General features: G+C 42.8%; 1 protein-coding gene across 2 annotated transcripts in view; it reads right to left on the reverse strand.

The window, feature by feature from the left end:
• Positions 1-16,791, reverse strand: part of CC2D1A (coiled-coil and C2 domain containing 1A) — a 99,654-nt gene that overhangs the window by 42,102 nt on the left and 40,761 nt on the right. The window contains exons 8-15 of one of the 2 annotated variants that reach the window (XM_077470449.1): positions 15,242-15,320; positions 11,913-11,981; positions 7,873-8,003; positions 5,746-5,818; positions 4,880-5,043; positions 2,662-2,749; positions 742-914; positions 529-651 (exon numbers count right to left, since the gene is read on the reverse strand). In XM_077470449.1, the coding sequence (XP_077326575.1) occupies positions 529-651; positions 742-914; positions 2,662-2,749; positions 4,880-5,043; positions 5,746-5,818; positions 7,873-8,003; positions 11,913-11,981; positions 15,242-15,320 (900 nt within the window). Of the gene's footprint in view, positions 1-528; positions 652-741; positions 915-2,661; positions 2,750-4,879; positions 5,044-5,745; positions 5,819-7,872; positions 8,004-11,912; positions 11,985-15,241; positions 15,321-16,791 lie in introns of both variants that reach the window. The other variant, XM_077470448.1, reaches the window with a different exon arrangement.

A 16,791-nucleotide genomic window follows, 5' to 3' on the forward strand; every position in this document is an offset into this window, starting at 1 on the left:
CAGCATTCATAACTCCTCCAGTGGCATGTTGTTCCCCGCTGGCCCCTCCTCCTATCCTGTCCATCCCAGATGATGTCATATACAAGCACCAGGGATGGACATGAGAGGAGGAGGGGCAAACGGGGAACAGCATGCTACAGCCAATAGTACCAATAGTGTCCATGCAATCTACTTGTCAGCTGCTTGCAACTGACAGGTAGATCACCTCAGAACCCTTGGAGACCTCTCAAGGAACCCTGGTTGAGAAATGCTGCTCCAGAGTTTGCTGACAATCCCAGATTCTGCCTCTCAGATACAATTCCAGTGACATCCCAGATCTGTAAGAGGGCAATTCTTCTCTATAACCACAAGTGTAAGGAGCATACTTTCCATCGACCATCACACTAATGTATCCTGAGTTGTAGATATAGTCATTTTTAGCAGGCGTTCCCTGAAACCAGAAATTTCAAGCGTTCCTCCATGTTGAAAAGGTTAAGAAAGGCTGCATTAAAGGGCATTAAATTCAGTCTGTCAATAAGCAGTGCCTACCTCATGCTGTTTTTTGAGCTGGTCCATGATCTTGTTGTACTTCTCACCATTCTGGGCTAAGGCGGCACCTTTCCTTTGTGGGTCCAGACTGAAATCGCCCTCACTAACGGGAGCAGGGGGTACCTGTGGTTAAACATGAAGGGTCACATATTTGCCCTTGCAAGCAGAGGAGGTACCATTACACTGCAGCCAGTGCTATATTTTCTAAGCTACCTTGGTGATATCCACAGGCAGTCCACCACGTGCCGCCTCCAGCATTTGGTCCAGGCCCTTGGCTTGGCGTAGATAAATCTTGGCCCCTTCTATGTCTTTGTGTTGTTTTGAACGGAGGGCAGCTGCCATAAGCTGTTTTCTTCTTCCTTCCAGAAACTGCAGCTGCTGCCCAGCTACAAGTAGTGGAGGACAGAAAAAAGAGGAGAAATTTGGGAAATTGGATCAATACGGAGCTGAAATTGCAGGAAGGGGCAAAACAGTACAGTAGACACGATAAACAGTGAAAGCTCTAGAGCTGATGGGAATGGCTGAAGACAGAGACTCGCTCCTGACCTGGAAATGATAGCTACCTGGCTGTCGCTGTCGTGTAATTTAAGGTTCTAAGTCAGAATCCTGATGTGCATATTTGTTTCAAATTAGGGAAAATACTTAAACTATAGATAAAACTTTTTTTTTTTTCCATTTTGGATAGAGCAAGGAAGGGATAACCCCCTTCAGATTTATTTCCCATTGCGGAGATTTACCTTTAGTTCCTGTCCCATAGCCAAACAGGAAGTAAGGGGAAATCCCTGTAAATGAAGGGAATTCCTTGGGGACCCCCAGTTTACCAAAACTAGTGTACCCATTGGAAGATTTCCCCTCTATTACTTTTCTGGGGATAACGCAAAATTTGGAATTTTCTTTTACTTTCAACGATAATAGTAAACAGAACGACTAGAGAGAGTTAATCTGTTTAAACGGGGGCACAGACAACAAAAAACTGACAGGTGTTCTAATCCCTCTCCACTATATACAAAATAAAAATAAAAAGTTTTTTGCCTTCAGTTATACTTTAACCACTTCTGGACCACTGCATGCCAATATACGTCCTCACTTTGAAGAGGGAAATATTTGTTATGGCAGCAGTTAACTGCCATAACCCTGGTATCCATCTCTTTGGCGGGTGGTCCAGTTTCTGATAATAGTGGTTTCTGTGGCGGATTCGCCACAAGATCACTTTTATTAGTGGCGGGAGAGGGCCCCCCCCCCGCTGCTTACCGGAGCCGTCGGTAGCGGTGGAGTCGATCTGATCCTTCTTCCTGGGTATGGAGACGAGTAACACTGCAGGGCGAAAGCGGCTTTAAAACGTCACTTCCGCCCATAAAGGGCTATTTTTTCCCAAATGACATTTATTTTTTATTGCATTTTAGTGTAAATATGAGATCTGAGGTCTTTTTGACCCCCAGATCTCATATTTAAGAGGTCCTGTCATGCTTTTTTTCTATTACAATGGGTGCTTACAATCCTTGTAATAGGAATAAAAAAAATTATTTTTTGTTTTTTAAAGAACAGTGTAAAAATAAAAAAACAAAAAAGGCAAAATAAATTATAATAAATGCGCTCGTGCAGAAGTGAACGCATACGCGAGTAGCACCCGCATTTGGAACTGGGTGTTCAAACCACACATGTGAGGTATCACCATGATCGTTAGAGCAAGAGCAATAATTCTAGCCCTAGACCGCCTCTAACTCAAAACATGCAACCTGTAGAATGTTTTAAACGTCCCCTATGGAGATTTTTAAGGGTAAAAGTTTGTCGGCAATCCGCGAGCGGGTGCAATTTTGAAGTGTGACATGTTGGGTATAAATTGTACAGGTTGCTAGTACATCTAACACTCTCCTCCCTCCAGACTGACAATGCTTCTATCCAGTAGCTGCCCCCATGTGCTCCTTCATCCAGACTGGAGGCACTTTAATACAGGTGGTGTGTTACTGGCCAAATCACCAGGTGAAAACAAGGGGGGGGGGGGGAGCCTAAAAAGGAATGCAGCCATCACATTGAATGATTGGTAAGCTGCATAGATTACATTTTAGGTTTTGGGTTTATTACCACTTTAACTAAAAGTAAACAGAAAAAAGGAGGATTAAGGGGAAATCAAACCTTTTCCAGACAATTTGGGGCTTTTGGAAGGAGAGGTCTTGGGCGCTGTTGACTGTGGTTGTGTCAATGCTCCTGGCCGAGGAACAGGCTGTAAGAAAACAGTCACAATAAAAAGGAAAAAAAAAAAGAGAAAAAAGTCCCAATTAGAATCGCTTTATTTCAAAACAAGCTTCTCATGGTAAAAAATCCAAATAAAAGGTCCTCTGCAAGACAATAACTTGTCAAGTCATCCTCCGTCTCCGAGGCCTCCCCTCTGTTCCAGTGGTGACGCCTCCACCAATCTCAGCATTATAAATTTATGAGAGTATTGGATGCCAGGATGCCCATTTCCCTCACCAAGTACTGTGGTCCCTCTCTCCAATCCCTATGTCACTGCTGGGTCTTGTAGTACTTTAGGAGTTGGAGGACTGAATCAAGGCACGCGGTGGAGGACAAAGGCATCGGACACCCCCAGAAGTGGCAAAGTGTTAAAGGTTGGAGAGTCTGGTGGGGGCTGCAGAGCTGGAATAGAAGGAAGGCCGGAGGCACAGGCTGCTGGAGGAGTGAGTATAAGAACTTTTCTGTCACAGGGTGCCTTCATTTTATATATTTTAAAGTGTTACTAAACCCACAACAGTAAAATCAGTCTGTATATACAGTAAAGCATGTTATACTCACTGGAAGGGGTTAATCCTTGTGTAAAAAGGCAGTTTGATCCCGTCTCTCTGATCCGCCCCTTCTTCCACTGTCCCAAATCTATCTTCTGATAGAAAATAGTCTTGGGGACAAGTTACACATGCTCAGTTTGGTGTGTGTTTCTAGAGTTTTTTTTCTTGGGAGAGTGCAGGTGATCAGCACATAGCCAATCAGCACTGTTCAGACAGAGTCAGGGGCCCTGCAGCCTCATAGGACAATCAGGGGAGAATGAAAACTCCTCCTATAAGCTTGTGACTTTATCCGTGTCTGGTCAAAGAATGTTCTAATTGCTGATGAGAAAAGGTATTTAGCAGTTTATATTTACTAAAATAATTGCATTTCCATGTTCTGTGTACTGTGGGAGACCAGATATAGTGAATGCAGGGTCCTGGGTTTAGTAACACTAACAATAACAGTATTCGATTACAGTTGCTATATTATTTTTGCACGTTTCTCATCCTATAATACAAAATAGAGCAACATTTTATTAAAACAGTTCACCAAATAAAAGTCCGACCTACAGATGCGTACGCTTCTGCGTGCGAGCATGAGAGGATGGGGACTTTAAAAAAAAATATATATATATTACACTATTTTTACATTTCTTTATCACTTTTATTCCCATTACAAAAGGATGTTTATAAATCCCCACATCTCTTTCTGCTGGAAAGCCCGATTTTTTTTTTTAAATCGACCTCAGACTTTTCAGCAAAATGGCAGTGTTTACATCTGTCAGAGCCGAAGTGACGTCACTGGCGAAAAGTGACGTCACAGAGCCGAAGTGACGTCACCTCCAAGGCCAGCTCTATGGTAAACTGGCAGCACCGCCAGATCCGTTCTCTGGCTCCCTGATCACACGGGAGAGCCCAGGGAAGCAACGGAGGATGGTAGGAGAGGGGGGATGTCCCCTCCCACCATCTGTAAAAGCAATCAAGTGTCTAAAACAGCTGCTAAGATGGCTTTTACACTGTAGGGAATTGCTGGCTGAAAAAATTAAGATATCTGAATGATGCCTGTAGCTGCAGGCATCATTCAGATATCTCCACTCAAAGTCTGCGACATCATATGACGTCCACCTGGGGGAAGCGGTTAATATGATAAATTAAAGTAGATCCATTTATATAGTCTTACAGATACAACTGGCCCTTTGAGGGCAACCACTATACTGATGTGGCCCATTATGAAATGGAGTTGGACATCCCTCGATTAGAGTTTTTCGTTGCAATCCCTCTTCTGGAGATTTTGCTTCACATCCTGTCAAGACAGTAAGTGAAGGGCAATCTCTCCAAAGAGCATACTGATACAGGTTTTTAACAAAGTGATGAAGGCTTAGAACCTTTATTGTTCCTCGTGCCTTCTTGTCCCAATGACAACCACAACCCACATTTCCTGTCCTGGTGTCACATGGAAAGAAAGCAAGTGGAAATTTCCATATGTGACAGAATATTTAACTCTTTTCTATTTACCCAAATCAGAAAAGTAATGAAGCTGGAGTCAAGAGATCCTGAAAGCTATAACCCTCATTACAAGAACAAAGCTTAACCTTCAGCGCAACAGAAGAGGCTTTCCCTTTCTCCTCTTCCTCGTCATCATCGTCGTCATCACCATCTCCCTCCTGCTGATTGGCCAACCTCATTGCCGTCTCCAACACTCCTACCAGACTTTGGTCTGCAGGCGCAGCATTCGATCCCTCGATTGGAGGAAACCCTAAATATACATAAAGAAAAAGCAGTCAATGGTAAAAACAAAGTTTACATGGAAAAAAGATATAGCATCTATATTATTGATTTAATAGGTGTGCAAAGCCATTTATAATCTAAATGTGTAAAACTAGGATATGGTTTTCCTGTAAAGGGGTTGAAAACCTTTGTTTTTTCATCTTAATACATCCTATGCATTAAGGTGAAAAAACACCTGGCAGTGACTGGTCCCCCAGCCCCCCCATTTTACTTACCTGAGCCCTGGAACTTTACCCGCCGGGGACACGCTGTCTCTCTGCCTGGGGTTCTCAGCTTGATTGGATAAATTGATAGCAGCGCAGCCATTGGCTCCTGCTGCTGTCAAGCAAATCCAATGAGGAGTCATACATTCGGTGACTATGGACGCCGAATGCTGAACTCGGGAGTGCACCCGCAAGGTAACCCCCTCGGGGAAGCGCTTCCCCTAGGGGGTTATCTGAAGCGGGAAGGAGCCGAGAGAGCCACCGAGGGACCCCAGAAGAGCAGTTTCGGGGCCACTCTGTGCTAAACGAGCTGCACAGTGGAGGTAAGTATATGTTTGTTATTAAAAAAAAAAACTAAAAAAAAAAAACCTTACAATCACTTTAAATTCTTTTTGATTATCATGGGGATGAAGCACTTTATCCTCTACAATGCATTACCAACAGCAGGCTGAACTGTTCATACAGACCTGGTGGCACCGGTAGCTCTGCTACATTGACTGGCTTCCCAGCTTTGTGGCTACGAATGGCATCTTGGTATTGCTGCAAAGGGGCACAGAAGACAATGTAATTACACACACACACAAACGCTAAAAATAAAGTCAATTCAGTGCTGTTCCATGCGCCGAGGGGGGGGGGTGTCCTTTGTTTGCCGCCCCCCCAAAATCAGAACCCACCAGCCGCCACTGAGTAATATCCAACATCCTCATGCCCAAATGGAGAGAACACATTTAGAAAATGCCTACATATGGTGAGACAGGTATATACCAAGCACAGCAGAAATGCAAATGCCATTTTACAAACTAAACTTGAAAAGTCCTGCCTCTGGTTTCCAGTTCAAAAGGCACCATATTTGCCGTTTAAAAGTCTAACATGCCTTAGGCCACTTTCCCATAGGTGGTTAGAATTCAGCTTTTAGCTGCAGACAAAGCTATCTACCGTAACTACACTCAGACAATGCATTCCTATGACCCCATTCACACACTGCGTTTAGCGATTGTTTAAAGAGGAAGTAAACCCTGATGGGTTTACTTCCTCTTTCATTCCCTGCAAAGGCAAAGCATAATGGACTACTATGCATTGCATAGTAGCCCATTATGTGTCACTTACCTGACACAGGAGCCAGCGAAGTCGCCGCTGTCCCCTGTAGTCCGCCGCATCCATCTTGCTGGTGGCGTCTTGCAGCTCCGCCGCTGTCATTCGGCGAAGCCGCGATGACGTCACTCCCGCGCATGCGCACGGGAGTCGACACGCGCGGCAGCTCCATTCTTGGAAATGCCGCGCTCAGTGCGCCGTAGACAGTGGTGCCCGTTTTCGGGCAAATATCTCCTAAACCATATAGGTTTAGGAGATATTGCTTGGACCTACAGGTAAGCCTTAATCTAGGCTTACCTGTAGGTCAAAGTGGTTTGTAAGGGTTTACAACCACTTTAATTTCATGCTGTTTTGTGCGGGGGAAAAAAAAAAAAGGTTGAGTGCGTCCAGGAGCGATTTATCGCAGATATCGCAGTGTGTAATTTCACCTGCAGATAGCAGTGGAAAAAAATTTAAAGCGGAGCTCCACCCGATTTATAAAAAATAGCTCCCGCATATTATTTTTCTCTGTTATATATAATGAGGACATTTAATTTTCTTGTACCTTTTTTATCCTCGAGTTACTGGCCATTTCCGTGTTCGGGGGATTGCGGATATGGGCGGGGTTGCTGCGGATATTGGTGGTGTTGCTGCCGCTAGGTCGACACTGTTGACGGCGCTCCTATACAAACATTACTGCGCATGCGCGAGATCTACGATAGAACGGGCGCTGCATTCTGGGAGATGCACGTCACAGAATCCAGGAAGAGAATGCCTGTGGGCCTCACATGCCCACAGGCAAGATGACAACTATCGATATCTTATTTATAAAGCGTTCTTTGCTTGACAAAAACCAATGGGAAAACTTAAAAAAACTGAACATGTAAGTAAAAAATGTTCACACTAATTTTACTTTTAAATGTCACAAAAATAAAAATAAAAAAAACCTTCGGAGGCAGTGGAGCCCCGCTTTAAGAAAAACAACAGGAAGCACATCAGAATCACAGGAGATAGCTGAGAGTGACTCAGAAAGTTGCAGGGAGGATACAAATAGAGAAAAGAGCGATGACGGCCCATGATCTCTCTCATGAGACCATTATAGCCTTGGTGCATGCCCCACTTAGATATGGGACGCTGCATGTCCAGGATACTCGGATAGAGTTATAAGGAGACTGAAATGGGAGGAAGTGTACCGATTTGTGACAGAAAACTGGAAAAATATGTCTGCAAGTGAACAGGAGAATCAAATGCACACATACACTATAGGTAGTCAAGGGACTAAAAAAACAAAACAAAAAAACCCACACATTTTCAATAGAAATAGTGAAAGGACGCATCGAAGCGGAGCCTGGAGCAGTTGCATGAGGCACGTTCTTGTGAAGATGTCATATGATAACCTTCCACAACAACAGGGTTCCTGCCCGTCCATCATGTGGGCAGGAATCAGTTAACTACTGCTAGGTATACCATGACCTGGATAAAGGAAAATGTTAACAGACAAGATCAGATTACATTCTTGTTACCTTCACAATACGTTCGTGCATCCGTGCCTTGCGATCATCACCCTTCCCCTTCGCCTGCTCTGCTGCACTGCGATATTTTTCCATCCTCTGCTGCAAGGCCTCCAAGAGGTCCTTAGGAGGTGCAGGAGGAGCTGCAATCAGGAGAAGATCCAGAAATTAAAATTGAACTCTAGTCAATGAGGATGGATTCATTTTGGGCAGAGAGAGAGGCACAATTTAATCACTTTCATGACTGTTCCCTGTGCATTAAACCTAGAAATTATTTGTATTTTTTTTTTTACTTTATTTGTAATACAATATAGTATATGTAATGTGCACACACCCCATCCCACTATCTAGCCATAAGGTAACACAACCAGAGAAGCTTGCCATGTCACTGCCTTCTCTACAAACTACTCATTGAACTATGAATTAGCATGAGCAAATTAGTAAGATCTTGTGTGATCTAAAGGCAAAATCTCAGGCCATCAGCTGCATTCCTTTCAGTTGGTGCACTGTTGGAAACACTGGAACCAGAAGTGAATTGTGAGCTGGAGGCACCTAATAGATAGTAAGCTCTAACGAGCGGGGCCCTCCGATTCCCCCTGTATTGAATTGTATTGTAATCGTACTGACTGCCCTAATGTTGTAAAGCACTGTGTAAACTGTCAGCGCTATATAAATCCTGTATTATAATAATAATAATAATAATAATAATAATAATAATAATAATAATATAGAAGGACCACTCAACAGGAGTCTAGTTCCTGACATGCTGCATCCTATGGCAGGGACAACACAGTTCAGGGTACAAGGCTAGGCCTTGAACACCCACGTACCAACTTCTGGCAGTTGAAAAGCTTTGGGCAGATGGAGGAGACCAGATCCCTGTAGATGGGGAGCAGAGGCAAACCTAGGATGGATCTGTGACACTTGCAAGTCAAGAGCCGAAATGGAAAGGTGCTTCCTCGCTGAAGAGAGCGACTACCTAGCGGCTGATGTCAGCACTCAGTCCCTCGGTGTTAAACCCCTTTAATAGTAAGCAGACTGAAAATTGGGATTTAAATAGCACTCAATGGTTTTAAAAAAATTGTTTCCAATGCTCAGCTCACACGATGGCAGGGTCACACCTGGGGCTATGCCACAATTCTGTATCCAGAAAGCATTTTGTGGCTTACTAACAGAGTACAACCAGTTCTTAAAAAAAAAAAAAAAAAAAAAAAAAGTGGTACAATGCAGTGTCCAAAAGATCACATTCTAGGCTGGCACCACGATCAAGCAGCTCAGCGGACTCTGGATATGGTCTCCAAAGCTGGAAAACACTTACCTGGATAGCTGCTTTTTTTAAGGTTTTCAAACATCAGGGTAAGTTAAAGAAAATCCAACAATTATTTTTATTCTAATATATATCTGTCAATTTATGCAGCGATTTTTACATGCATATGGTACATTCACATTAGCCCCTGATCTCAAGGAGCTTACAATCTAAGCTCCCCGACTCACATTCATATATACAGTATTTTTCGGACCATAGGGCGCACCGGGTTATAAGGCGCACTAGCAATGATCGGATACTAACGGGGTTTATTTTCATATATAAGGCGCTCCGGGTTATAAGGCGCATTAAATTAAACAAAGCTCATTAATGTTGAATTCTCTCGCAGCTGCTCTATTTCCATGTTGTACTGCGTGACTGATAGCCTTGAGTTTGAAATCCGCTTCGTAAGCATGTCTCTTAACAGGAGCCATTTTTTGGGCAGCGAGTATAGAAAATGAAAGAATGAATGCGCACACCTCCTGACTACGATGGCCGTAATGCCCAATCCAAGCAGTGCAGCTTCCTAGCTTTGGTAATCCTACGAAGCTGCACTGCTTGGATTGGGCATTACGGCCATCGTAGTCAGGAGGTGTGCGCATTCATTCTTTCATTTTCTATACTCGCTGCCCAAAAAATGGCTCCTGTTAAGAGACATGCTTACGAAGCGGATTTCAAACTCAAGGCTATCAGTCACGCAGTACAACATGCTGGCCGTGCTAAAACATTTTGACAGATTTTTGCCATACATTAGGCGCACCGCATTATAAGGCGCACAGTCGATTTGTGAGAAAATTTAAGGCTTTTAGGTGCGCCTTATAGTCCGAAAAATACGGTACACATGCTAAGACCAATTTAGAAAGGCCTGCCAGCATGTCTTTAGAGTGTGGGAGAAAACAAGAGTACCCGGAGGATACCCACACAGGCACAGGGAGAACATGCAAACTCCAGGCAGGTAGTGTCCTGCTTGGGATTTGAACCGACAACCCTAGAGCTGCCAGGTAGAGGTGGCTAACCACAAGCCACTGTGCTGCCCAACAATAAGCCAATCGTCTTGGCGTATATACAGAAAAAAAAGGTACATGGTGAATTAATGAACAGTATATCAAGAAGATAATGGATAATATCTCAACAAGTGCATCATGACATAAAAGCCAACAGAATAGGGAGGCAGGCCTCCCAGACGATCGACCTCGGTGTCTAGGGAATAATGTCACAGAGGGGTATCGGACAAACAAGGTGGACTCTCCCACCAGTAGACTTTCAGAGTCAAGCCAGGAAAAAAAAAAAAATCCCGTTAAATGGTGGGGCTGGGGCTCCGTGAACCACCAGGTGTCCCCTCCAGCACCCCAGCAAATTAAAGTAAGCCTATGCGACATGGCCGCCTTGTGATTGACCTGCAGGAAGTCAAATGTGTAGGTTGAGTTTAACTAGTAAGGTCAAGAAGAGCAGAGGAAAGATGTCGATCCTCCTGGATACTAGCAAAAAACGAAGGCATTCTGGGAGTAGGAAGGGTTATACTGGGCTGGTCACAATTCTTTGGTTTGCCAGTGTCCATATAATCCTGATGGTGGTGATATAACCCAATAGTCTCTGAATTTCTGTGCCCCTGAATACTAAAGAAAAGTACATATTTATCTCTACAGCATAACTGCTGCACTGGGCAGCCTGTATGCAGGGTTCACTCTAGCAGTAGATATGCATCTTACTGGTGCGCCTTCATTTCTTAGCTGGAGCTCAGGGAAATACCCAATATTGTTAAGTATGAGGGAGCAAATGTCCCACTCCCTTTGCTCCTATGATGCAGTGCTAAGAGCTTTAAGGATAATTTCACCTTGCTGAACATGTCGCATCCTAAATACAGATGTAACATGTTCATCAACTTCCTCCTGCACTGCCGCACTCCCCCCTTACCTGTGACAGTGGGCGAAGGATCCTCTCCCCGCACCTGCTGTCACCATTTGAACACAGCACAGCTGTGCGGTGCTCCATTTATAAAAGCTGCGTCATTCATTTACAGAGTTCTGCGAACAAATGAACTACAAGTCCAATCTTCCACTGTGGCAGCCGGCTTGTAGTTTGCAATGAACTGAGATGGTGCTGAGGAGCTCTCTCGTAGCTCATTGAATTTTCCTGCTCTCCAGTAAATGATCCAAAAGACATGCTGGGAGGTTAATTGGCTTCGGTCTAAATTGGCCCCTGTATATGAATGTGAGTTAGGGACCATAGATTGTAAGCTCCTTGAGGGTAGGGACTGATGTGAATGTTCAATCTATATGTAAAGCGCTACGTAAATTGATGGCGCTATACAAGTACCTTAAATAATAATAATAATAATAATAATAATCTACCCCTATGAAGGTACAGGTAGACAGCTGTACTAAAAGTCTAAAGGAGCCGGACGTTGCCCTGTGATCGCTGGTGCAATGCTCTGCAGGTTCCTTCGAATTTTTTTTTTTTAAATTGAAATTATCCTTTTAGAAGCCAATTAGAGTGAAGGCAAAGACAGTCTGCGTGTAAACAAAGCACTGTTTCCATAGCGTCTAAAACAAAGGCAAAGTAGTGAGGTACAGTAGGTGGCTATAGCTGAAAAACTACTACAAATGTTAAGGTGTTTTTAGGTACAGTTGTCTTGTCTGCATTATGGAAAAAGACATCAAAAATGATAATACAGAAAGAATAAAACAAAAATATATGACACATACAAAAGAGTCTGCAAACTCACAGTAGAGTGAGCAGTACTCACCTGCAGAGACTGGAGACTCTGTGCTCACTGGAGACTGAGGGACCGACGGCTTACTGGACGGTTGCTCATCTGCTGTGGACAGGTATTCTTAATTTTTGTAATCTGCCATATTACTAGTAAACAACAATCAGAATATTCATAACAACAAACACAGTGCAAAATGTCTTGATGCCCATAGCAAACAGCTTTCCCTATATAATAATAGCCTCCCCCATTCTTAGAAGATCTTCCAGCACCATAATATTATTATCTCCTGAACCCATACCAAAATGAAACTTCCATAAATACGATATTCCCAAGCGTTGCTAATAATCCCCAATATTAAAATATCAGTTAGCACCCTTGCAGGGTGGATCTGATTTAAATCATCTCAATTTAAATGATCATTTTTAAAGAGCAGCTGTCATCTCTGTCCCGCAGCGGCTCCTCCTCTGACCCGCTGTTGACTCACCGACATTCCCATTCACTTTAATGGGATGGCTGGTGATGGGGCAGTGACAACAAGGTGAGGGATGCGGCGGGAGCAGGTGAGTGGATGCCCCGCTAACAGGCGCTGCCATGATGGATCTGAAATGACAGGTGCTCTTTAAATGTAAGGCTGGCCATACAGGGTTGAATTTCGAAAAATAATTTTCTTTTGAAAAATCAGAAAATTCATGCGTTTTGTGATCTGATGGTTCCACCATTGATTTCGAAATTCAACTGAGCCTTCATTTTCACCTTATGTTGCTACAGAAAAGAATTTTCATGGATGTGAATCTTCTTTTCTTTCCAGGAATTTTCTTTTCTTGCACATGCGCATTTCTTTTTCGATTACATTTCCCACACGATTCTCCCATCATTGATTAGAAAATTGTTTGTTTTTCCAAAACATTTCCAACATGTCCGATTCCTCAAATTCGATGGCCGCACGAAAATAGTCTGTTGCTGCAGCCCACTAATAGTGCGAAATATGAACGAAAATGCTTAGATAAGATTTTTGAAAAGAAAATTCTTTCGAAATTAGGCCAGTGTATGGCCTGCCTTATTCTTGCTCGTATTTAGAATCTTTAATATCTGCAAACAAAATTAAGTTTTCCTATTTAGAATAATAGGCTGTCAGGTTAGTAAAACAGTGATATCAGAACCGATTGAGTCATACAGTTTGTAGTGCACATAGATTTACAAAACAATGGGATAAAGGAATATTCCTGAACTTTGTTTTAAATCATGGTTACTGTGACATTGTGTGAATGCATCAATGCAGTGCATGCTATCTCAGCTTGCAGAGCTTGGATTCATTGAATGAGTTTACCAAAAATGTAAATATTGCAGAATATACAGCTTCATGCTATGTAACCAAGCTCCATTTCATGCTTTTTATTAAAATGAATTTGATAAAAAAAAATCAAAAAAATCTGTTTTAAATAAAGAAAGAAAAATATCATTTTTTTTTTTTTTTTTTAAAGCATCGATTTTTATCCACCCTACCCCTTCCAATATTCCCCAGCAATATCATATCTCCTACTACCTAAATAATATCTCTGTCGGGGCTGGGCTCAGCCCTTCCTTCTCTGAGCTGGCTGCTTAGCCCTCAGCTAATTGTCAGCTCCTATATCTCCACAGTTACTTAGCTGTTGATATCCTGCTCATCAGTCCTGCCTACTTAAAGAGGAAGTAAACCCTGATGAGTTTACTTCCTCTTTTTTTCCCTGCAAAGGTAAAGCATAATGGACTACTATGCATCGCATAGTAGCCCATTATGTGTCACTTACCTGACACAGGAGCCAGCGAAGTCGCGCTGTCCCCTGTAGTCCGCCGCATCCATCTTGCTGGTGGCGTCTCGCAGCTCCGCCGCTGTCATTCGGCGAAGCCGCGATGACGGCACTCCCGCGCATGCGCACGGGAGTCGACAAATGCGGCAGCTCCATTCTTGGAACTGCCGCGTTCAGTGCGCCTGCGCGCCGCTGTGTACGGCGCATGCGCCGTAGACAGCGGTGCCCGTTTTCGGGCAAATATCTCCTAAACCATATAGGTTTAGGAGATATTGCTTGGACCTACAGGTAAGCCTTAATCTAGGCTTACCTGTAGGTCAAAGTGGTTTGTAAGGGTTTACAACCACTTTAAGCCGTTCAGCCCAGTGGATCGCTGCCTTCACCTTGCTGACATCCCTTCTGGCTCCAGATCCTGCTTGCTGTTTCATTACATTGATCCCTGACTTCTGGCTTGGCCGACTATCCATTCTGATTACTGAACTTTGGTTATGTTTTGACTACGTTTGTTCTTTTTACTTTTATTATTAAACAAATGTGATTCAACTGTACTTCTGTCTTGGTCGGATTTCTCAGTTTCTGACAATCTCCTAGGAAAATAATTACTTCTAGCCCCACAACACATCCCAAAATGGAACTAACCAAATAAAATACAAATGGGGGAAATGGGGACCAAGATGTCCATCTACTGCGGACCAAATAAAAAGCCTAGACATATGGCCATTTGATTTCTTATGAAGGAGATTCGAATTTACATCAGCTGATCTACCCCTTCACTGGATATTAAAGATTCCCCTCCAGGGGCTTCTGAGTATTTGAGCAGAATCAAAAATAACTGAAAGCTGCATTTTCTTCAGGGATAGCATTTCAACCCTATTAATATTTTTTATTCAGCCATGCTAGCATGACTGTTGGTACAGCTTTATACCAATATTCAATTAGAACTCAACTTAAAAAAAAAAAAAAAAAAAAAAAAAAACAACAACAACAAATCGACACATTTTTATAGTTTCAAAGACAAAGCATAAAATACTAGACTTATGGTTGCCAATCGTAATTCATCACTGACCGATGCAAACTGAACATGGTTGTTTTGCATTACTGCATTTGTAATGATCATATTTACATGATAATGGGTACATCGCCTTCTTAAAAAGGGACAAAGGTAAAAATGGCCGCCCATATACATAGATTACAAACTGTACATGGAAACAAACTTTTCAGCCTTTCCCATGCATTGTTGTTCTTTCTTAATTTATTCGAAACATCTTCTAGATTGTAAGCTCTAACGAGCAGGGCCCTCTGATCCCTCCTGTATTGATTTGTATTGCAAGTGTAATGTCTGCTCTCATGTTGTAAAGCGCTACGTAAACTGTTGGCGCTATATAAATCCTGTATAATAATGATAAATAATAATATTCTCATACACATCTAAAACACATTTTAAAAAGGATATGTAATCCAGGGACCAATTTGATCATCAACGAATTGTCGCATACCTAGGACAACTAATTCAGCTTACAAAAAGTCTGCTTGGATTTGCTGCCAACAAAAAAGATTTAAAAGTTTTTGTCTGACCTGGTGGAGGAGGAGGAGGGAGACTGTTCAAGTTTACTGGCTGTCCTGAATCCAGCGCAGAGAGCATGGGATCAAGGGACTGCAAGAAGAAGGAGAAGAAGAAGACAGGGGACTGGTGCTTTAAAAATGGCAGAGAGGCGACACAAATACTGCACATAACATTTTACATTTAAGTCTCATTTACATGAGATATCTAAAGTGGTTGTAAAACCTTACATATACCCAGTGAAGTGACTGGCCTCGGGTAATACACAGAGATGAATTAAATCCTCTTACATTAGTTGTACCAGTTTATTTGCACTCTTCTCTTTTCTACATCTGTTCAAATTCCAGAATTTATACAGCCTTCGGAGCTTTCAGAAAAACAGGGGGCAGAGAGCTGAAGTTACACTCTGCATAGCTCAGTGAGGGGAGCTCTGAAAGCTGATTGGAGGCAAGGGACAACCTCCCCCCACCCCCTTTTCACACAGGAACAGAGCAGAGGCTGTCAATCTGCTGGAGATCCTTCCTCTCATAATTTTTTTCTCGTGTCAGGAAAACTTATCAGAAGTGAATCATGCTGATAACAGAGGAATGAAGAAGCCGACAAAATTGACACATTAATGCTCTTAATTGAGACAAGTACACACTGTAGAGGGATATTTTTTGTTCGTATTTCATGTCTGAGGTTTACAACCACTTTAAGAGTACACCCAAAGGCCAGGTCTGACTGCATAGAATATTCAGGTTTCCTGTGCATCCACATGCAGGCAGTCCCATTCATGTCAATTGGGATACAGTGGCAGCATGGACACAGCTGCTCCAAATTTGACATCCGTGAGTGTCCCTGAACACAGACCGCATGCATTCAGAGACACGCACCCACACAGCTGTCAAATTGGGAGCAGATTTTGTGTCTGTGCAGCCACTGCATCCCCACTGACATAAATAGGACTACCTGCACAAGGATGCATGGGACACTTGTGCATTCCTATGCAGGTAAACAAGGTCCTCATGTGGGCCTTCGCTTAAGTACGTTTGTGTAAAACGAGGCTTTAGAGGGAAATCAAATTTTCTGTTGAGGGCGAGGTTTTTATTTTTGTATGTGCAATCCTGTTCATCATTTTTCATCCTTGTCCTTAAGTGGGTTCAAGGAGCTGGAATCCTGGAGTCTTATCAGTTATTACATTTTTTATTGTTGTAGTAAGCACCAATAGTACAATAGTATTAGGGCTATAGATTAATTTGGATATTGGGCTGGCAGCTTCTGGGTTTCCACAATGATGAGGATGATCTAGTCTAGAATTGAAGTCCCACACCGTAATATTCAAGTCCAGATAAAAGTTTTTCCAAAAGACAAACGGTTTACAAAAATCTATTTATTTGGGTGCTGAGCTTGAACCAGCTGCTGATGGATGCTATGCTGAGTGTTTTCACAGCCTTTAAATTCTGATTCTGCATACTTTGTTTCCTTCCTCCTTCAAGCCCTGATGAAGTTGGTGGAGCTAAGCCCTCCAAAACGTGTCGTCTTTTGTCTTTAGGATATACTTATATCTGGACTTGAATATTAC

The sequence above is a fragment of the Lithobates pipiens genome, unplaced genomic scaffold (assembly GCF_037356315.1).
Source record: "Lithobates pipiens isolate NorthernLeopardFrog02 unplaced genomic scaffold, aLitPip1_a1.2 Scaffold_8, whole genome shotgun sequence".
Classification (NCBI taxonomy): domain Eukaryota; kingdom Metazoa; phylum Chordata; class Amphibia; order Anura; family Ranidae; genus Lithobates; species Lithobates pipiens.